The sequence below is a fragment of the Chrysemys picta genome, chromosome 2 (assembly GCF_011386835.1).
Source record: "Chrysemys picta bellii isolate R12L10 chromosome 2, ASM1138683v2, whole genome shotgun sequence".
Lineage (NCBI taxonomy): Eukaryota > Metazoa > Chordata > Testudines > Emydidae > Chrysemys > Chrysemys picta.
The window spans coordinates 90,409,247-90,431,967 of record NC_088792.1 but is presented as its reverse complement, the minus strand read 5'-3'; the positions used below and the strand labels follow the sequence as shown (position 1 = coordinate 90,431,967).

Below are 22,721 nucleotides of genomic sequence, written 5' to 3'. Positions count from 1 at the left end.
AACTGCACAACAGCACTCCTGTCACTCTATCATTTTTAAATGAGACTCTTCAAAGTAGTTAGTTGTTTAAAGAGAGAGAGAGAGAGAGAGAGAGAGAGAGAGAGAGAGAGAGAGAGAGAGAACGAACTGCAGGCGCATCAAAAAAAAAAGAGCAGAGGTTACACTGCAACCAGTATAGCAAAGGGATTTTGAAAATGTAAAACTATACGCTCACTTGATCTGTGGTGCACATTTTCTTAACAATTGCTAATTTATATTAGAAAGATTCACTAAAGAGTGAGATAAACCTTAAAGCAATCTCTCATTTGCTTACAGAAACTGCTTCCTCACATCTACCTCCGGCCTGCGTAAGACATGGATGCAAGCTAGATCATTGATGGCAACAGAGTATCATCTTTAGCTTGTTCCCAGACAGTACTTGCCAAAAGGAACAAATGAAGTGCCTCTAGTAGTCTAATTATTTCATGTGTAAAAGACATTCAACCCTAGCTACAGAACGAAACTATATAACTGTTCAAAGCACATCTATTGAGTCCTGGTCCTGTTCCCACTGAAGTCAATGGAAACACTCCAATGGACAATCCCTAGAAATCTACATGTTAACGGGAGTTTTACATCACAGTGTGTACTGGCAGCTGTCATTTCTGTTTGTTTAGACAAAGAGCTACAGCATACATGTAATGTACGTTGTCTGATGTGGAGCATTACAATACAGAACTCTTGCTCTGAAGTTTGTAAAAGTAACTGAAATGGAATATAATGCTCAAAACTGAAGGCTAAGAGAATTACTGTCCATTAGAAGTGTTTCCCCACCTCCTCATCCTAGAGTGGAAGAGTTTTCCTTATAACCAAAAACTATCTGTCTTTAAAATATATGGGTGAAATCCTGGCCCCATGACTTCAATGGGGTCAGGATTTCACCCATATATTTTTGCCCCACCAGTGGTGTAGCTTTTAACTTCTCTATGTTAGCTCAGCATGACAAGACCAATAAGCAATAGCAGACCTTCAGCAAAGAGGGAACAATTGTGAAAGCCATTTGGGATAAAAGTAAATAATAAAAATTCCCCTTATATTTTACCGTCTCTGCTCTTCACAATTTCTTTAACATGTGTTACTTCCATTCAGAACCATCTCTGGCACACCTCTATGTTAAAAGATGATTTAAATGATGATTTTTAAATAACTTAATTCCTACATCAAATTATGCCCATGAGAAAAAGGCTTAAATCTAAACATGAAGAAATCAAAACTCAGACTCTTTTTGTTTTTCAATTCCATACATTCTACTGTGAATTCTAAAACAACCAACCTCTTTCTAAACAACCACCTTTCTTTTTCATTCCCATAGCCATCTCAGCACCAGCAATACATCAGTCCGATATGATGTGTAGAAATACAAAGTCCATTATCAACACCGATTAAACTCACAAAACAAATAGCTTAAGTAAAGATAAGCAGGTACAACCTCTCAGAGTTCCTTGGAGATGTGGCTATTTAACAGTGGGTCCCAATTTGTCCCCAGATCCATTAGGTATGTTAGCAGTAACATTATAAATCCTGTCCTCAGGGAGATTGTCCTTTCTTACCTTTTGCCACATTTTGATAAAGAAGAGCTCCCTGGAAAAGTTGAAGAACACGTTGGTATCATAGGCATCGTCCCCAATGTTAGAGATGGAGATATTAAGTGAAATGTTCTTTACTGCTCCCAATGCCAGATAGGGGGTTTTCTCATCAACACTGTAATCAGAAGTGAGTACACAAGTTAGTGCCTTTCTTTCTTCCTTCCACCTTCAATTGTTTATGAGACCAAAATCAATATTAAAATGCATATCACATGTGAGATGTGTACATAATGGTACCAGTTTAGGACTGGGTGCCAGTAATGTCTGAATTCTAATCTTTGTTCTGACACGGGCTATCTTGCTGACCCTAGGCAAGTTACTTAACCCCTCTTTGTAAAACTGAGATACTTATTTTAACCTAAAAAGAACAGGAGTACTTGTGGCACCTTAGAGACTAACAAATTTATTAGAGCATAAGCTTTCGTGGACTACAGCCCACTTCTTCGGATGCATATGCTGGGCTGTAGTCCACGAAAGCTTATGCTCTAATAAATTTGTTAGTCTCTAAGGTGCCACAAGTACTCCTGTTCTTTTTGCGGATACAGACTAACACGGCTGCTACTCTGAAACCTTATTTTAACCTACTGTACCATCACAGAGCTATTGTGAGGATTAAATAGTTATGGCTTATACAGTGCTTTGACAATAAAGCGCTACATAGGGGCTAAGTATTGTTATAGTAATATTCAAAGATAAATGCTTTTCTATTTTGTTTCCTAAAAATGTAAAGTTATTTTAACATTATAGTAACTTTCTGAAAATCCTCTTACTTTGAACTCCTCTGCTGAAAAGGACAAAACCAAAGAGGGCTAGTCAACATCTAGAAATCAACTATATGCTGAAAAGGAACGTTAAGACGTTATAACCATCCACTGAATAATAATCAGATTGGAAGTTCTTTGGGGCAGGGATTGTCTTTTTGGTCTGTGTTTTTGAAAGAACTAGCAGGATATGGGGCTCCTAGGTGCTAACACAAAGCAAATACATCTATCCCACATTTTTTCTCTCTCTCTCACACCCACACCACGTCACTAGGTATTTGCAGTACATTTAGGCAGTGGCCAGTCTAGAACCAGAAAAGTTCCTAAATAAGCATAAGATAAAGTGTTAATACACCCAAAAACATAGTACTAGGAGTTAAATGGAGGTAATGGAGTGAAGTAAAAGGTTGTATGATGAATGTAATTTAGAAAATAAACAAAGGTGCCAAAGCAGCCTAAACATAACCAATCTGGATTTGATCATTAGTGTACAAGGAATCCAGTTCCACTTAGGCCTGGTCTACTCTTAAAATGTAGGTCAACATAGCTACATGGCTCAGGGGTATGAAACATCCACCCCTTGAGTGATGTAGCTAGGCTGATTTAACCCCCAGCATAGAGACAGCTAAGTTGATCAAAGAATGCTTCCATTAACCTAGCTACTGTTGCTGGGGAAGTGGTGTGCCTACAATGACAGAAAAACCCCTTCCATCAGCATAGGCTGTTACACTACAGTCAGTGGCAGATTAATGATTTTGCCGACCCTAGGCCCTGAAATAATTGCCGCCCCACTCACCCTGGCCCCGCCACGACTCCACCCCTGCTCCGCCCCCATTCCAAACCCTTCCCCAAAGTTCCCGCCCCAACTCCGCCCCCTTCCTGCCCCTATTGAATCCCTTCCCCAAATCCCCGCCCTGGCCCTGCCTCTTCCCCCAGCGCACCATGTTCCCCCTCTGCCCCCCTCCCTCCCTGCCCCGCGAAACAGCTGTTTCGCAGTGCAAGCACTGGGAGGGAGAGGAGAGAAACAGGACGCGGAGGCGAACTGGAGTGGGGGGGAGCGGGGAGGGGATCTTCTCCGTGGGTGCTCAAATTTGCCGCCCCTGCAAATTTGCTGTCCTAGGCCTAGGCCTTGTCGGCCTAGGCGATATTACACCGCAGACTACAGTATTATGCCTTCATAGCTATGGCACTGTAGCTATGCTGCTATAGTCCCTATAGTGTAGCCATACCTTTAGTTACCATGGAAAAGATGGAGGATGTCACTGGGAAGGAGTTGTGTGGTGGCTCAGAAAAGAGCCTTCTAGTGGCATGTCAGGGAAAAGCGCCAATAAGGAATTTCAGATGAGGTGCAAGCAGCAAAGTCAAAAACATCCTTTAATTACCATTAATTTAACATGCACCCACACCATGGTAGGTATCACCAATGCCTGCAGCAGCATGCACACACACACGGTATCGTCGAGAAGTCTGCTGTCTGACCAAGCAGCGTTTCAACACTGAAAATAGTTTAAATGATAAGAACTCCTATGGAGTCTACTAGGATTTCTATCAAGGAACCACTGTGCCTGGGACTTACACGGGTCTTATGTTTGCACATTCTGCTTTACTCAATCCCAACTCAGAAGGAAACCTTCAAACAATACTAATTTACATGAGTGGACTTATCTAATGTGATTTTGCACCTTCACTTCTGACTTTAGCTTACCTCTGTTTAAGAGTCCAATCCATTCAATGTACTACACAGAGCCCACCAGACCTCAAGTTGATTTCCACACATGATGAGCTTATAGGAACAAGTGTCAGAGGGGTAGCTGTGTTAATCTGGATCTGAATCTGGATCTGTGGCACCTTATAGACTAACAGACATATTGGAGCATAAGCTTTTGTGGGTGAATACCCACTTTGTCAGATGCATGTGGTGGAAATTTCCAGAGGCAGGTATAAATATGCAGGCCAGAATCAGTCTGGAGATAACGAGGTCAGTTCAATCAGGGAGGATGAGGCCCTCTTCTAGCAGTTGAGGTGTGAAAACCAAGGGAGAAGAAACTACAAAAGCAGTTTCTCCAATACATCTGTTAGTCTATAAGGTGCCGCAGGACTCTTTGTTGCTTCTTATAGGAACAGGCTCACCTGGTAAATGGTATTGAAGTGCAATAGAGGGTCCTGTGGCACCTTTGAGACTAACAGAAGTACTGGGAGCATAAGCTTTCGTGGGTAAGAACCTCACTTCTTCAGGTCTCAAAGGTGCCACAGGACCCTCTGTTGCTTTTTACAGATTCAGACTAGCACGGCTACCCCTCTGGTATTGAAGTGGTAACACAAACTAACACGAGAAAAGACACTATGCTTCACACATCTGCAGCTAAAGAAGATTCTAGAATCTGGTATCCACAGTTATATCACAAGTTCCCCAAATTGGTTTGGGGAACTTGTGATTGAGCAGTAAATTTGGGGTAAAATATTCTAGACACCTTCTTGAAAGTTGATCCTTATGAATTCATCATTGTAAATTCTGCAGGACTTGTCCACAAAATAAAGAGGTATTTCTAGTGCATTTATCTTCTTAGCCCATTTTATTTAGAATCTTTATTTGCTCACCACATTCTAAAATTAAGGCCCATATTTCAAATGACAGCTTCTCACTGTTTCGATACAAACTGCAAAAACTGTGCCTGCATTTTTATGGCTGCAGTTAATTGCAAGCACTAATCCCACCACTGAGATGGCTGAGTAACAGATTTGCAGGTACATAACCTTATAAATGGCATGATTTGCTCTCACAATTATGGATGCAAACAAACGAAGGTGCAACTTTTGCCCTGGCTGGGACCCCACTAAAAATTTGAAACTAAAATGTCAAAACAATTAGAGTCTAATCTTGTGATTTTTACATCAGTAAAACTCCCACTGAAGTCAATGGGACTTCTGCCCAAGTAGGCACTGAATTCAAGAGGCCAAATGCTTCAATCTTAAACATTTACGATTGAAAGGCAAACAAATTCTCCTACCAAGACATAAATGGCAAACTACTAGGATCATCTAGTAATCACAAGTACACAGAAAAAAATCTGGATGTATGTGTTGCTTTAGCAAGTGATGAAAACTAACAAAGGATTCATCAAGTGAAGGACATGCTAGCTGCAATGCTCTCTAATCATTAATGTCTAGAAGTTGCCATTATTTGAGAGGGAGAGTGGTTAGGACTGACTCCATGTCCTATAAACAACTTACTTTTATTTCTGCTCATGCAAACAATAGGAAAAAGATTCCTCTGATTTTGTAGCATTTACAGATTTAACACAGTCACAATCAAAGAATGTGGTCATTTAACTCTGAATAGTAGAACAATTGTTCCGAATGATTTTTTAATAAAAGATTAAAGACACAGGCAATAACAATAAATAAGTACTGGACGTCAGTATAATGTTACTACTTTCCACAATGCCATTATCTGTTACAGTGAGTTATATCTGAAGGAAGGCATTTGTGGCGATGTTAAATTAGCCACAAGTCTTTCACAATATATTCCTCCATAGAAGAGGAAAACCTGATTTTTAAGATAGCACTAATTGATCACTGATTACAGCACCAACATCAAATTCACAGCCTTACTGAACTTTGTGAAAACCCCCAGTGGTTCGAAGCTGACAGGAATTCAGATCTTCATCAGAAATGCAACAGAAGATTGTGTTTAAGTCTCATTTTAAGAGACTAGTTTCCTGAATCATTAAATCTGAGTACATCTGGAATGAATCAGGTACACTTTCAGCAAGAAATGGATTAAGAAAAAGAATCTGTCTATTGGCAGGGGAGCTCCCGAGCCCTGTTTACTGCTCTGGGGCATGATGTCATTGAGCATGGAATGCCTGCTGTGATGTATGAACTGTACTACCAATATGATGCCATCCTTCTCCAGCATCTGCTGAACATTAAACAGGCTAGCTGCCGAGTCAAAATATGTCAGTAAAGCTATGTTGTCACCCTATGGAAACAAGAAAACAAACTAAGCCATTCTTCATTACGACAAGCTAAGACAATCTAAGGAACAAAAATCAAACAATGGCTTTTGTTTTATTTTTCATTTAATGAAAAATTTAAAAGTGGCTAACCTTTTTCCCCAGATACGTGGGTCAAGTCAAGACAGATCATATAAAAATAAGACAGCATAGATCTAAACCTAAACATCAACGAGCAATCACTAAGCAAATTTTAAAACAAGAATAGAATATAATTATGCAACACAGTATGTATAAGTGGAGAGCTGGGTAAAAGTTGTATGAAAGACTCAGAGGTGCTGAATACCTGCAGACCCATTGATTTAAAGAGGATGGGATGTGTGATGGTCAGCCCTTAGGAAAAAATCAGGCTCCTACCCTTTTCTAGGGATCAGGTTTAGATTAATTAACTAAAACCTTCCCCTGACTCTTAATTCATTGGCTCTAGCACAAAGTATATAAAGGAAATATTTTCCTTTTCCCCCCTAAAGTTATTAACAAAAGGAAACCATTCTAAAATGTCAGGACATGACAGGTATCTCTTTTAACCTGCTCTCATCTTCGGTCCCAATCCTTGATCCCCTTTGCATTGCCTTCACACCGTTATGCTGCAATCATCTGGGAAAGAAAGACTGGAAAGGATAGAGATACCAGAAAAGATCTACAACTTTCATTCCCTCACCCCCCAAGATGATGGGGCTTTAGTTACTGTGCATCTGGGGAGACATAATCTACATTCCAAAAAAGGTAAGCCTGGACTCATCCCCCAATTTCCTTTAGTAGTCAGTAAAAAACACATATTGTGCTTAACCTCCCTAACCTTTGCAGATTACTCACAAGGCAGAGAAGGAATGCAACAGGACTTTCTCCTACCCTATTGGTCTGTGTCACCATTTTCCCCTTTGATATTCCAAGTCTTATATCCCTCACACAGTAGAAGCTGTAGTGCAGACAGGATCAACTGAACAGGATCAGACAACACATAGGTACAAATGCTAAACCCATCTGAGTCCTAACTTCTATGGGTGGAGCTGCACCAATGGAGAATTAAAGGGCCCATTTTTGCTAATGCTGAGAAGGCATAGGTGAGTAAACAGCATTTGTCCTGCAACAGGCAAAAAGCAGAGCGCTTCCAAGCATGCAATGCCACCGTTCAGCCTCACTCATAACAAGGCACTGAATATTAACTACAGCTGTAGGAAATGATTGTAACAAACACCCTAACTATGCAAAATTCATCCCGTTTGGGATTTCATTACCAACTCTAAACTCAGACAAGACTCTCTAGAGAAATTTGCAAAGCCTTTGGGCGAACCATGACCAACTTATGGTTTTGCACTGAAAGTTGACGAAACTCGCTGCTTCACCTGGCTTTGACAGGAAAACATATGAAGATCGGCAGTTTAGATTGTGTTTGATTTGGGGGGAATTGCAAAGTTTAGGGGTAGCAGACTCATAACAAATCCAAACCAAAAAAAAAAAAGTTCACACAAACCCACATGAAGCAAAACCACTGGATGTTGCATAGCTCTGTTATTGCCCCTTTCATTCCCACAAGTACTCGAGGTCACTTCTCACAGTCCGAAAGTCAATCTGGACTAAAGCTGGGGTGTCTGCTTGGAGGAGCTACTGATTGGTCCTTTGTTAACATAATTTAGGGGGGGCCAAAATCCTGCTGTCTCCTCAGCAGCCCCCCGCACACACACCCCACTGGTGGGATCTGCTCCAGAAAGGAAGGAGTCAGCACTTGGAGACTCTGATCTACAGCCTCTGTGGACCATAGAGCTCTGCAGGACTTCCTGTGCCCCAGGGCAGAGAGTTTCAGTGTACAGGGTATGCTAGGGAAGACTGGTGGCTAGCTGATTATCAAACCATTCTCCAGATGAAGGAGCAGCACTTTTTGCATGGGGGCTATATTACTACAGTTGCATGATGAGGAAGAGGAGAGGGGGATTCTTTACTCCCCTGGTCCCTATGGAAACAATCCTGTCACACAGGCTAGTTACTCTGTACACACACTGGGGTCCAGGATTAGGTCACAGAAAGTGAAAGTCTGATCCAATTTTTCCATGTCCACTTTTAAAAAAAAAACAAGAACACAGTTTAATGGTCCAGGAGAAGAAGGCACAAAAGATTACATACTGTCTGGCTGACGTCCCTGTTCATTACCGGGGGATTGCAACAAAGGAGAGGTTACTGCTGTGGGATTAAGGAAAATGGTTACAGCTAGTTACTGTGTTCTCAGCCCTTCTCTGGGAATGCCAAATAGATCCTCTTTCCCAAATTCAGGTTCTTCAAATAAATCTCACATCATCCCAACTGACATGCCAGTGTTCAGCAACATACACTTTCAATTTTTTACATTTTAAATTACATGTGCAGTATATGAGCAAATCCTCCCACCCCTCGCTCTAGTTACACTCTTCAAAAAACAGGTAACTTTCTTATATTACTACTTATTTCTACAGAGCCACAGATATGTGTAAGCTTTTACAGGCAGAAATAAAAAGGGTAAAGGGGGCCTGATTCTTATCTCACTCATGCTGCTTTTACATCAGTGGGATTCTCTTGATTTCCGTGGAGTTACTGCTGATTAAGAACAGGGTAAGTGAAAGGAGAATTAGGCACAACATCCCTGTCGAATCTATAATCAAAAGCCCTGATTCTGCGCACACATCCTGGGGTAACTTTATTCTCATAAGCAGGCTCACTGAAGTCAATGGGATTGCACACGAGTTAAGATTTTCACGTGGGGGTGTGCAGGATCAGGCCCTAAAATGAGAACAGAGATAGAGGAAACTGATCACAGATAGCAGTAAAATAAGAGGATGGAATAATTACTCCCACTGAACAAGAGGTAGGTGCTACATGCAATGTGGATCCCACACTGGTTACTTTAAAAAAAAGCTGCTTATTATTATTTTAAAAGGTCAGAGGAATGAGTTATGTTGCAATGGTGGATTAGCATAGATAGGCCTAGTAGAAGTACTGTAATACATTTTGAGGAGAAATTTAGTACTTTGTGGCATGAAATTTCTATGGATTAAATCTTTAACAATGACAGCATGCAATACACATTTCCTGAGGAAAAATGAATCTTTTAGCAACTGAACTCCAAGTGAAATCTGACAAAACAGGTTGGATTTTGTTTTCTCTTCCTGGAATGCAGGAGCAAAATATGGAATCAATTAGTGTGCTCGGTTGAGCACAGAAGAGGGAAAAGGGGACAAAAAGTCCTGTACACCAGTCGTTTATAGATCACAACCAATGGGTATTTAACCAAGGAGGAAAACTCATAAAAATGTATGGAATTTGTTGCAACAGGGAATTTGTTACACAGTAGCAGGTGATTTATGTCAAGAATAAAATATGCTAAATTAAGATATTTTTAACTGAGAAATGAATCAATATGGAACTCAGCACATACAACATTACCACCAGCAACTCCTCTGTTTCAAGCGTTTTGCTACTCTCCGCAAACAAAGCAACTCAATGGCTGATCTGTAGAGCTGCTCAGCTTTATTGGATTTTGTAAACTGCAGTAAAAAAGAAAATTTGTCTAGCTGCTGGTAAATCTGTGCAGTATCTGTTGAGCTTCAATTTCTCAATGGCAGCTAAAATAACGTGACAATATTGCAGTAATTCAATCCTTCTCTTTGCTTAGCCTGACATAATTGGTTATTAGACCAAGAAACAGTACTCTGCCCTACAACCTCTTTGGTGAATGGGCTACCAATGCAGAGGTGTCCATGAAGAATGCAGGGTTTTATATTAGTTCAGTAGTCACTTCAAAAGGGAACTAGCCACATATCTTGAAAGCCCTGCTGTAATCAAATTTTCAGGACAGTCATATTGCAGTGGATGTATCCTGGTGATTATTACAGAACAAAGTTGTGTTAAGTCTCATTTGTACACAGACCCTAACTGGAAGAGAACAGCCCATTGCAAAGAGAGAGTAGGAATCCATATTCTTTTATTGCCACTGGATTTTTGAGCTCTGTAATCACTCATTACTCGTTGGTTCCATTACCATCTGGAGTGCTTCAATCACTGTACTCTCAGCAGGCACAGGACTGGCCATTGCAATAGATGTTTTCGCGTGTGATAGATTTATGATGCTCTGAGTGCCACTGGCCAGATGGAAACCAAGGAACTATTCCTTCATCCCAATGCACATTCAACAATGGAAAACATTCAGCTAGTTCCCTAAGATGATGCTCCTACTGCAACTTACATTATGTTCTGATTAATCACTGGCTCTGCTGGTAGTCCTTTCAGGAAACTGCAAATCAGATCCTTGATGTGATGCAACAAAATTATCCATAAATACAATATGCACCTCATTAGCAACAGATTATAGCTAAGAATAGAGCGAGGCTAAGAATAAAAAGACTGCTTCTTTGAAACAATGAACTATGAATATTTAGTTACATATATACTATGATATTTGAAATGTACTTCACACACAAGTACAAAAATATTAAAGTAGGCATTTTCATTTTATGCCTTATGTTACACCAAATTGCTTTGGAATGACAGTCAGTTATTCTACAGTAAAATAATTCTAAGCTATGAAATTGTTCTTATTACAGTGTGGTGTCGCAGCATGATTTTGAGAGACATCATATAGGAAATTATAAATCCCCGCATGTCCCACGTTTACCCTTCTTCTTCTAACTGGAAAGACAAAGGAGCCTCTTAAATCTTAATACTGTCCTAGGATATTCCTAGGAACTGACCACAGACTCTACGTGTCCTTTGACCCAGTAAATTACTATCATATTGGAACATGTACTTCATGTGACAGCACCTACTTCAATGGACTTTGGATCAGACCCTGAGAGCACTGATCCTTCCTTTCTAATAGTGAGATTGATAAAATTCCAGAGTGCACGAATTTTTCTTTAGGTTTCTGTAAAGCAGATAATTTGGCAAGTTCTCTTGCTCTGAATAAACTGACTAGGATAAACAGAGTATAAAAATATTGATTAATGAAGTTTTTTTTAAGGCATGATAAAATAAATGGAATAAAAACCCTTGTGACGGTGCCACCCATAAGGCTTTATGGAAATATGCTTATGAATGTGTGCGTGTATATATATATATTTTTATATATATAAATAAAAATAAAACATAACTAGAATGTGTTTTATGCTACATATACCAGGCAACATATCTCCGTAAAGGTCAGGATCTACTGCATCTATTAATCCTATTTGTATGCATGTATCATTTTTGTATTCGAAGTTATGAGTATTGACTGCATACTTGTTTGATCCTAAGTAGGCTGTAGTGAAGCAGTTGGTCAGCTTTCTGAGAAAAGACTATTCTCAGTAAGTGCCCCATCAAGAAACACTTAAGACAACAATGAACTTGGAGACACCAATCCACATCTGGACTTTCCCAGGAATGTGGCTTGGCTGGTAAGGAACTCAGTCATGCATGGACATGTAACTTGCCCGGGTGACTCCAAAACTCCATTTTGTAGCTGGACTTTGCATAGGAGAGAGGAGGGGGTCTCCACCCACAAGAGAAAGTCTATTTCTCTTGGAGACCCCTCCATTTGGTCTTCAGCTGGCTAAAGAGAGATCCTCTCCACCCCCAAAGATACCTGAAAGAAACTGGAACAAAGGGCAGTGACTGCAAGGGGTGTGAGTGATTGCTGGGCCCAGACTAAAAGAAGATTAGTCTGTAAAAGGAAGCATTCTGGAACTGATGAGGATCTTATCTGTATTCAGTTTCTTACTGTATTAGACATAGACTGGCGTGTTTTATTTTATTTTACTTGGTAATTCACTTTGTTCTGTCTGTTACTACCTGGAACCACTTAAATCCTACTTTCTGTATTTAATAAAATCACTTTTTACTTATTAATTAACCCGGAGTATGTATTCATACTTGGGGGGGGAACAAACAGCTGTGCATATCTCTCTATCAGTGTTATAGAGGGCCATCAATTTATGAGTTTACCCTGTACAAGCTTTTTATAGGGTAAAACAGATTTATTTGGGTTTAGACCCCATTGGGAGTTGGACATCTGAGTGTTAAAGCCAAGAACACTTCTGTTAGCTGCTTTCAGGTAAGGCTACAGCTGTTAGGGGACGTGGTTCAGACATGGGTCTGGGTTTGCAGCAGGTTAGCGAGTCTGGCTCAAACCAGGCAGGGAACTGAATTCCTAAGCTGACTGGGCAGGAAAGCAGGGCCAGAGGTAGTCTTGGCACATCAGGTGGCAGCTCCCAAGGGGGGTTCTGTGATCTAACCCGTCACACCCTTCATCTGCTATAAAGGCCTACAGAGCAAGAAAAAATAGATCCTATCAGAACAAGTAATTAAGCTCCAAATGAAAGGATATTTTTTTCCTCATCACCACTGTTTTGCTAAGACACTGTGTAGAGGCAGAAAACCACAAAGCGCAGGCCATGAAACATGGGGCCTCACTGAAAACCAATTCCTGTTGTCTGATCAAAGCAAGATAAGCTCTGTACCATGAGCTCAGTCAAATTTATGAAACATGTTACTTCCTACACTAAGCCACAAGCTTGCTGCTTTTCTCTGCTGGTTTACAAAATCTGACCAATGTAAAAACCTTTTTAAAAAAAAATCACAATATCTGTAGTTAAAGGCTATGGACTCTAACTAATAAAAGTTTTTGATCTTCAAAATATTGTTTGTTCTTTTTGGGGGGCTCATACAGTATCTGTATTCTTAAAATATTTAACTACTTTCTATGCTATTTCCCTGTTATTGGTGAAAAGGAAATGTACGTCATAATACACATTTATCTGCTACTTCTGGATTCTCTCTGCCCAGGTTCTGTAACAGTTGGACGGGTTGTAGTGAAACTATCAGGGCTACATTTTTAAGCACAGGTTCCTGCACCAGTTGAAACAAAGGGAATTTTACAGTTGACTTTAATGGGAGCAGAAGCGTGTCCATAAGTTGCATTTACAGTTTGCACCCACAAAACTCTCAAATGATTGTGGGATTAAGCACCTATAAGAAATTACTCTTTTCACTGGTGCAAGTGAAATGCCTACGAATTTGAGGGTTGATCCAATGCCCATGGAAGTCTTACCTTTGTCTTTAGTGGGAACAGAATTAGGCTCTTTCTGGCCACATCCTAGCTGCTCAAATTGACATAGAAAAAATTTCTATAGAAAATTTTTTATTTTCTATGCAGTTGGTTGAAAAATTTTTCTATTGGAAAATAAAATTTCCTAGAAATTAAAACATTTTGCCAAAAAGTATCAAATTCAATTAAGTTTTCAATGGAAAGGCTTCTGAGGTCCCAGGTAGAGTCTCTGATCCTTTCCGGAGATAAGAGACACACAAATCAAAACCTGACCTTTACAATTTGAAAACAGACTTTTCAACAAAATTGCATTTTGCAAAAACTTTTGAAAGATTCTGTTTTCATTCAGTGAGGAACAAAAACAAAATTTCAAAACCTTGAAATTCTTCATATAACAGGACTATCATTCCTCAAACGTCTCCGGTGTTCTACACGTTTCATTTCACAATTCTGTATTTCCAATGTAAATAATTTACAGTACTAAAGAGTGAGAACAACAGGTTTGTGTGGGAGGGAGGTAAATTTGGGTCCGTAATAAGAGCAGCAGATCGGGTATAAGCCAACATGAAAATAACTTTGTTTCATTCTCCAAACAGTTTGGTCTTGAGGGCAGATATATAACTAGACATATTCTAGCTGGTGAGCAATTCTAGTTCTAATGACAGATGAAGTGTAACTTTATGTCACAGAATTATATGGGACACAAGCTGCCTTTGAAATTTTCTTATGAATAATAATTATTTATATAGCATTTTTTTATCCAAGGATTCTTGCAGTCCTCTGTCTTTCCAAAACTGATTTCCAAACTATACATATGAGTCAATTCAATCATCACCAGTGGGTAATGCAGCTGCCATATGACAAGCCACAGCAACACTATTTTGTTTTATAAATAGTAATGCTACTATGTTTCCTATGGTACACAGATTGCCACTACATTTACACAGCCATGCAGGATTTCCTCTCTAGCTGCATCTCTTAAGGAAGGCACCAGTCTATTCTGCTCTAAGAACAGACTTTTGTTTATTCCTTCCTCCAAACTTTTGTTTGATTTTCATGGGATAGCCTATTTTTTCCAAACACCTTCTCTGATACACAAGCAAAAGCAAATATTCTCCATGACTTTAGATCAGTTTCCATTACTTATCAGGCTCTATTTAGAACGTATCATTACATTTGCTGAAAAGACACCTGAGTGCCTAGCACTAAGCTAGCTCCCAAACAGTAGCCTGAGAGAGAAGACAATCTTGATATTAAATCCAGCCTACATGGTCAGAAGGATTTGCTGATTCAACACACGCCGATCATGGCTCACATACTGGGACAGGTGCATGAAAGCTCCAATGTCTGCAACATATGCTAGACAGCATTTTCATATGGATTCATGCACTCTTTTTTCAATGGGATTCCTAGACATGTTGTCTTTAGGTTTGCCCCATGGAGACAGGCATATTCCCAAATTCCTCATGACTCAGTGCATCAATCTACGACCAGATAGCCAGGTATCACACCAGAACCTGAAGCCAGTTCAAGTATGTCAAACAAGATGTGTGTTCCCATTCATCATCCTGCTACTCTGGCGACTGCAGTTTTATCTTAAAGGGCCAGAGTGTTCTTTTCCTCATATATAGTCAGGGGGACATAGATTCATAGATTTTAAGGCCAGAAAGGGCCATTGTGGTCATCTTGTTTGACCACCTGCATAATAGAGGCTGGAGAATTTCACCCAGCACATTATGGGGACACAGATGCACTTCAAGTTCTAAATGAGCAGGTACACAGAGACTCAATGAAAGCACAAGACTTGCTACCTAAACTTGATGGAAAAGACATTCTCTGTTGAGAAAACAGATTTCATTGTGTTCCTTTGAAATCTCTCATACTGTGTATGATCTATGACTACTATTTTCAATACTAAATAATGTATTTTTAAAAATATATCAGGAGAAATGTTCTCTCTCTGTTGGAACTAGTCCACATATAAAAGTTATTGGAGTTTAGATTCAATATAACTATTACAGTGGGTCTGTAATCTGCTTTTTAAATTATTACATTTTTAGTGCTGGTTGGTTGGCATGCATGGCCAGTTTCTTATTGCTATCCAAAAGGCTGTAGCCATAAAAATAAATTCGACTGGAAAATATTTTATTCCTGTTCTCCTTAGGGTTGCATGTTGTGCTACTAGGATTGCCAAAGTATTTATATGGTATGAATACTATCAGCCCATCAGTTTTTAAATGCAACCCTTTTCCAGATTTTGCAGTCTCCAGTCAGTCAGTCACAAGGTCTCACTAACACAGTAATTCTAAGACGGTGATGCGGAGACCGTTCCCATCCAAGATGTTAAAAGGTCATGTTTTTGTTTCTTTAGTTTAAGGAAAATAGATTTGAAGTGGGGTCATGTATGTAGAGAGGAGATACTTAGACGAGCCCAGCAAATTGCAGTCCTGTACCAATTGAGAAGATGACGATGGCAGTGGTGGAGTCATATCAAACATGCAGAAGAAGGTATGCTTTTACAGAAGCTTTCTAGAGCTGTGGTCAAAGGAAGTAGAGCACAAGGCCGACCACCAATGAGGTTGGAAATTGCAATTTTGAGGAAGTGCAGGCAGCCCCCTCCATGACTGATTCATCCAGGCCAGAACTTATAAAGACCCTCTGAAGTGACACTAACTGCACAGGCTGTGTTAAATTACTCTGGGAGCTAGAAAGCTGCAAGGGCGGGGGGGAGGGGGGAGAGAGAGGAATCTGTCTATGATCCGTAGCCTCAGAAAGAATCTCCTTTCTATTTAGTACAACTGAATGTCTCTTCTCTGCCTCAACATAAAGGACTTTACCCAGGCCCTCAAGACATGTTTCTGAGGATGTTCTAAATTAACCTTTTAGTTTATTTCAGGCATTAGTGAACCAGTACATATGAATGCCACCAGACTCTACAAATTGCCCATGCCCAGACATGAAATCAAACCCAAAACTTTTTGAAATGGTTGGAGTTTTTCCATAGTTTATCATTTTCAAGCACTCCCCCTGCACCGCCGAGTCCCATCCCCAGTGGAGGGCCTTGATATATGCAGTAGCATCATTTCCAGGTGTACCGCACACCTGACCCACATGCAAAAGAGCAGTAGGAGTAGAACATGCCAGAAACCCAGCATCATTTCCAGCATAAGGCTATGTCTACACTTACGAGTAGATCGGGACTTCTGTGATTGATGCAGCCGTGTCGATTTAGCGAGTCTAGTGAAGATCCACTAAAAATATAGATTTTTTTGTTACAAAAACAAAACAATGTAAAACTTAAGGGCCTACAAGTCCACTCAGTCCTACTTCTTATTCAGCCAATTGCTAAGACAAACAAGTTTATTTACATTTGCGGGAGATAATGCTGCCCTCTTCTTATTTACGTCACCAGAAAATGAGAACAAGCATTTGCATGGCACTTTTGTAGCCAATACAGCATGGTATTTACATGCCAGATATGCTAAACATTCGTATCTGCTTCGCCTTCATGCTTTGGCCACCATTCCAGAGGACATGCTTCCATGCTGATGATGCTTGTTAAAAAATTTTATGCGTTAATTAAATTTGTGACTGAACTCCTTGGGGAAGAACTGTACGTCCCCTGCTCTGTTTTACCTGCATTCTGCCATATATTTCATGTTATAGCAGTCTCAGAAAATGACCAAGCACATGTTGTTCATTTTAGGAACACTTTCAGAGCAGATTTGACAAAACACAAAAGATACCAATGTGAGATTTCTAAAGATAGCTACAGCACTCGCCCCAAGGTTTAATAATCTGAAGTGGCTTCCAAAATCTGAGAGGGACGAGGTATGGAGCATGCTTAGAGAAGTCTTAAAAGAGCAACACTCTGATGTGGAAACTACAGAACCCAAACCATCAAAAAAGAAAATCAACCTTCTGCTGGTGGCATCTGACTCAAATAATGAAAGTGAACATGCATTGGTCCACACTGCTTTGGATTGTTATCGAGCAGAACCCATCATCAGCATGGACACATGTGCCCTGGAATGGTGATTGAAGCACAAAGGGACATATGAATCTTTAGTGCATCTGGCACATAAATATCTTGCAATGTTGGCTATACCCGTGCCATACGAACGCCTGTTCTCACTTTCAGGTGACACTGTAAACAAGAAGCGGGCAGCATTACCTCCTGCAAATGTAAACAAACTTATTTGTCAGAACGATTGGCTGAACAAGATGTAGGACTGAGTGGACTTGCAGGATCTAAAATTTTACATTGTTTTATTTTTGAATGCAGTTATTTTTGTACATTTGTATATTTGTAAGTTCAACTTTCATGATAAAGAGATTGCACTACAGTACTTGTATTAGGTGAATTGAAAAATACTATTTTTTTTTTACAGTGCAAATACTTGTAATCAAAAATAAATATAAAATTAGCATTGTAAACTTTGTGCTCTGTGTTGTAATTGAAATCAATATATTTTAAAATGTAGAAAACATCCAAAAATATTTAAATGGTATTCTATTATTGTTTAACAGTGCAATTAATAGCGATTAATTTTTTTAAATACTTAACATCCCTAGCTTGGTTGGTATTTGATTTTTTTCAGTAAATGTCAGCAAACATCAATTGTACTGTACATGCATACAAATCAATGAAAATATATTTCCATTGATAATCAAAATTCACAGATAAATCAAACTCTAAATTTGCCTAACAAAAATTACTTAGTATATTTTGACATGCAATGTTAACCGTTGAATTCTGCTAAGCCTAAATATTGAACAAGGGAAGATAATCTGTACCCAAAGCATCTTAGTCAATAAAAAGCTACAAAGAAATTCAGAGCAGACCTGCTATTTTTGTTTCTTGTTACCTAGTTCAATATGCTTGCTAAGTGTATGCCATCCAGGGGTACATTTCCAGAGCACTGGATGACGTTTTTACTACGTAGTTCTCACTGGGTCAAATTCATTCCTTGTGTAACCCCAGAACAGAGTTGCTGTGTGGTACCTAACGTTATAATGATGATCACTGCAATTAATTCTCATGATGGTAACCTAATCTTTGAGAGTTAGATGTTCTGCTTAGAAAATTTGCATTATATGATGCGATACAAAACAATGTACTGTAAAGCATATAGCACTGTGTATACCTGATGACTCTGAAGTGCTGAGGTAACTGGACAGCATATAAACCAGAAAAATTTACAATGAGAAACTAATGGACTTCCACTTACATCAATTTTTTACATTGATGGAACTGTATAGGCATCAATGGAGCAATTTTTCCAGTGTACGTGATAACAGAATCAGGTCCAATATATTTGTCTAGTACAAAAATGTAATGATCCTGGAAATACTTCAATTCATTCTGGTGTATAAGCACTGGAAATGACTGAAGGTTTGTAACAACTTCTGTTACATAGACAGATAGAATTACAAAAAAAAATGCTTATATACACAATCTTTCAGCATATGGCATTGCATGTATGAGAAATTAGTCGTACTATACAGGATAGGCATCTTTCCCAACCTATCCAAACCAGAATCCAGAGTAGCCTTTTTATTTTAAACAGGCAATAATAATACATATTCTAATTTCTTTAGATTGAAGAATGTTATAGGTGTTTTCTAAAAACAGAAACGGACAGTCTCGGAGATTAAAAACAACAGCAAATCAACAGAATATGTTATCTATTTGAAGACATCTTGTATATTTCAAATAGTAACTCAGAGATGGACTAAAATGAAGAACTGAGTGGTTTGATCAGCACTTGCTGTATCAATGTTGTATTGTATTAGAAAACCCTACACTCATTCTACAGTCATGATTTTTATTTTGTTTAGGTGAAATCAACAGCTTATTTTTCAAATAAAAAAATCAGGTTTAAATCTAAACAGCTGAAGGAGCTAGCAGTCCCCCAAACACTACTAACTATATTGCTTACTGCCATGACTTCAGAGGCTTAACTCATAGCAAGTAAGCGTCTTCAGGATTTGTCCCCTAGTTTTCTGGATTATCTCTCGTCTGAAGAATAGGGGGAAAAAACAGTTCTCCAGTTTTGCTCCAGTGTGCATTTTGTACACCTCTAACATTCTGTATAAGGTAACAAGTCCAGGTTTGGGGAGTGAGGGGGAGAAAGGCAAATTGCAAGCTTGGAATCCATAGCTTTAGAACCCAATCCAACTCCCAGTTAGTCAATGGAAAGACTCCTGTTTACTTCAATGGGAGCTGGAGCTGGTCATAGTTTCTCAAAGTTTGCTTTTAGGGTTTTGGTTCAGGCCCATCTGTAGTTCCAACTATAAAACACTGTAGAGTTGTGCAAAATGCATTTATATCTGCTGACTTTACTGTTTTTGACGTATTCTTTCCTGGCCTGAAAGCTACGGATTTCACAGACAGCATCTGCATCAAACAGCAAAACACCTGAAACATGGTTAAATATTTCAGATCAGCATTTCACTCCCTAAAAGCGTGCTAAAAATGATAGGGAAAAGGAAACAGAAGTGATACATAAGGTTCACCTTTAACCTGAAAAAATCCAGAAATGAAATTAGCACATCCTGACCAAGCAATATAATATGCCTCTTTCTTGGATCATAAGCCAAATGAGACAAAACAAAAACTTCACATAGTGCCACTTGGCAAGTTTTACCATGTGAGATGAAAAGTGAAGCTAAAAGGAAAAACTATCTAAATATTGACAAAATGATTGTGAAACTGACAAATGAAGACAAATAATTTCGCAGAGACTACGAATTTATGAAATTAAAGGGGAGTAGGATAAAATTTAACACCACAAAGGATTTTATGACAATATTTTGAGATTTTTTCACATTTTTATTAAGGAAAATGGAGAAGCTTCATGCAGCTTTACTTTGTCATCACCTTCTTTGAGAGGCAGCACGGTCTAGTGGAGATGGCATTGGACAGAAAACTTATGCTTTGACACTGACCTACTGTGGGACTTAGAACAAGTCACTTCATATTTCTGTGCTTCTAATTCCCCTTCCCCTCCTTGGTCTGTTCACATTGTAAGCTCTCTCGAGCAGTGACTGTCCTGTGCATGCATAATACCTAGCATAACAGGGGCCTGATATCAGTCTCTCTAGGTACTATCATAATATCAATAATAATCAGCATGTCATGAAAGAAGTTGCATGTACAAGGTGAGGATCTCTATTTTGGGTTTTCGCTGTGCCCTTAATTAAAATCAATTATATAGTAGTATGTAGAAGTAAGAACATGACAAAAGTTTAATTCACTCACCTAGACAGCAATAATTTACCCTGAAGTTTCAAATCAGCAGCACAATCATCTGATTGACAATTCCTCTCAAAAACAGTCTGTGAAAAACAGAGGAGAAAGCTGTTATAGTGAGGGACTTTGGTATAATCAGACTCCTCTGCCTAAAGCAATGTGTTTCAGTAAAATTAAGAACACTTGAAGGTCATGATACAAAGTACTGAGGAGCAAAGTTCAAGCAATTCAGAGGCAGTCAAATCTTCTCTTTATCTAGACCTTTTAGACTCTGTCAGACTGAACTGGAAAGCTCACCAGAAACAGACTCTCATGTCTTTTCTTCAGTGCATTCCTGTTTCTGGTCAGGCTATAATGACCTCCTACCCCATATTTTTGGCACTCCTGTTTCTGGTTCCAAATAGTATGAATGAAAAAAAAAAGATATATGTGGGAAATAATTGAACTAAACTCTTTCATAACCCTGGAAAAGACTTGGGTCTGTGTAGAGTTTGAGGTACCAGGACATATGCATCAAACCTCTTCACTCATCTATAAACAAAGTAAAATTTTACCCATTTGTCATCATGTTGTTTATACTAGGAAAAATACGCCATTCCTTTAAGCAAAGCATGCAATTCTGACTTTCAGATTACTGAGCATTAAAATAATCCCAAAATAACAGAACTACAGTCAAACCTCTTGAACGTTTGTAAAACCCACTGGGAGCTGACAATGCAGTTATCAAATTAAATGGATCAGTGAAATGAAGAAAGAAAAAGGCCAAGATTCTACAGCACTGTGCATGGGCACACAAAGCTTCAGTGGCAATGGGGATGGCACCTTTCCACGACGTAATGGCAGAGGGGGCAGGCAGGAGAGGGTACCTGCTTAAGAATGCCACATTCCCCTAAGTGTGGCCAAGTACTGCTTGCTGGCAATTCTCCACATCTAAATGTGGAAGACAGTGGTGGGCGTGCTGTGGATATGATAGGAACATGTCCACAGTGTCCGACAACAGCATGGATCCACTGAACCTGTATCCTGTTAAAGAGATTGGGAGAACATGATGACTATTTCTCCCATTGCTTGGAACAGAGAGTACTGCCCAATTGCACAGATGACCAGGCCATTTGGGGGAAAGGATTCCATCTCCCTGCACTTTACACATCTCTCAACATGCCAACCACTTAAAGACAAAGACCCAAAAAGAGGGACTCAAAAAATTATTCATGCAGGACACTTAAAATGCTGTGGATTCTTTCCGTTAGGGTAAACAACATTTTCTGGTACCTCAATCCCATGATATATTATTTCTGAAGTAAATAATTTTCAACAACAAATGTAAGGGTACACAGGATCTGTGTGGAAAGTACAGAATTATGTGACTAAGATGAGCTGTGTCCCACAAAATGAGGTACAGTTGACAGGCATGTCCCTCTTATCCTCAGAGAAAAACCATTTTCCATGGGTTTTGTTCCTCTGCTCAGAATTTGGCCCTAACTGCTGATATGTCTAAGTACATTAAAGGCGGTTTGAGCTCTCAAGGAAAAAGGAGCATTAACTATAAAAATCATCTCACCCTACAGTTTATTTTTTGTATATTGTATCTCTGTAAAATTCAGTAACTTACCAAAAACACAGCATGTCCAAAGATATCAAGTGTATTTTAAAAATATAGCATTTTAAGTGAATTTAAGGAACAGGGTAACAATCCTGGACTTTTGTTATTACATCTATTGGCTTGGCTCTTCAAGTCAAAAGAGCAGATACTAAGTTTCCTACAATTATTGATCAGATAAATGGTTGCCCATCTAAACCATTCAAACCTAAAACGTATCAGATGCCTAACTACCTTGCAAACATTAGTAACATTTTCTTATGCCAGAGAAACTCAAGCCAACAGGAGTTAAATGCCAGACGCATCTTCACAGGTATTGTAGTACTGAGGAGGGAGAAGGAAAGATGGTCCAAGCTCCCCAACATAGAACTGTGCAGAAGTGACACCCCCCCTTCCCCTTGGGGGGTGGGGAC

General features: G+C 39.3%; 1 protein-coding gene across 5 annotated transcripts in view; it reads right to left on the bottom strand.

Moving 5' to 3' along the window:
* The window catches only part of ITGA9 (integrin subunit alpha 9), a 291,253-nt gene that overhangs the window by 103,956 nt on the left and 164,576 nt on the right, over positions 1-22,721 (bottom strand). For all 5 annotated transcript variants that reach the window (XR_010598391.1, XM_042860327.2, XM_005302712.5 and 2 more), the window contains exons 17-18: positions 20,718-20,794; positions 1,590-1,740 (exon numbers count right to left, since the gene is read on the bottom strand). Coding sequence is in view for 4 of the 5 variants with exons in the window: in XM_042860327.2 (XP_042716261.2) it covers positions 1,590-1,740; positions 20,718-20,794 (228 nt within the window). In the remaining variant the exon portion in view is untranslated. The remainder of the gene's footprint in view (positions 1-1,589; positions 1,741-20,717; positions 20,795-22,721) is intronic.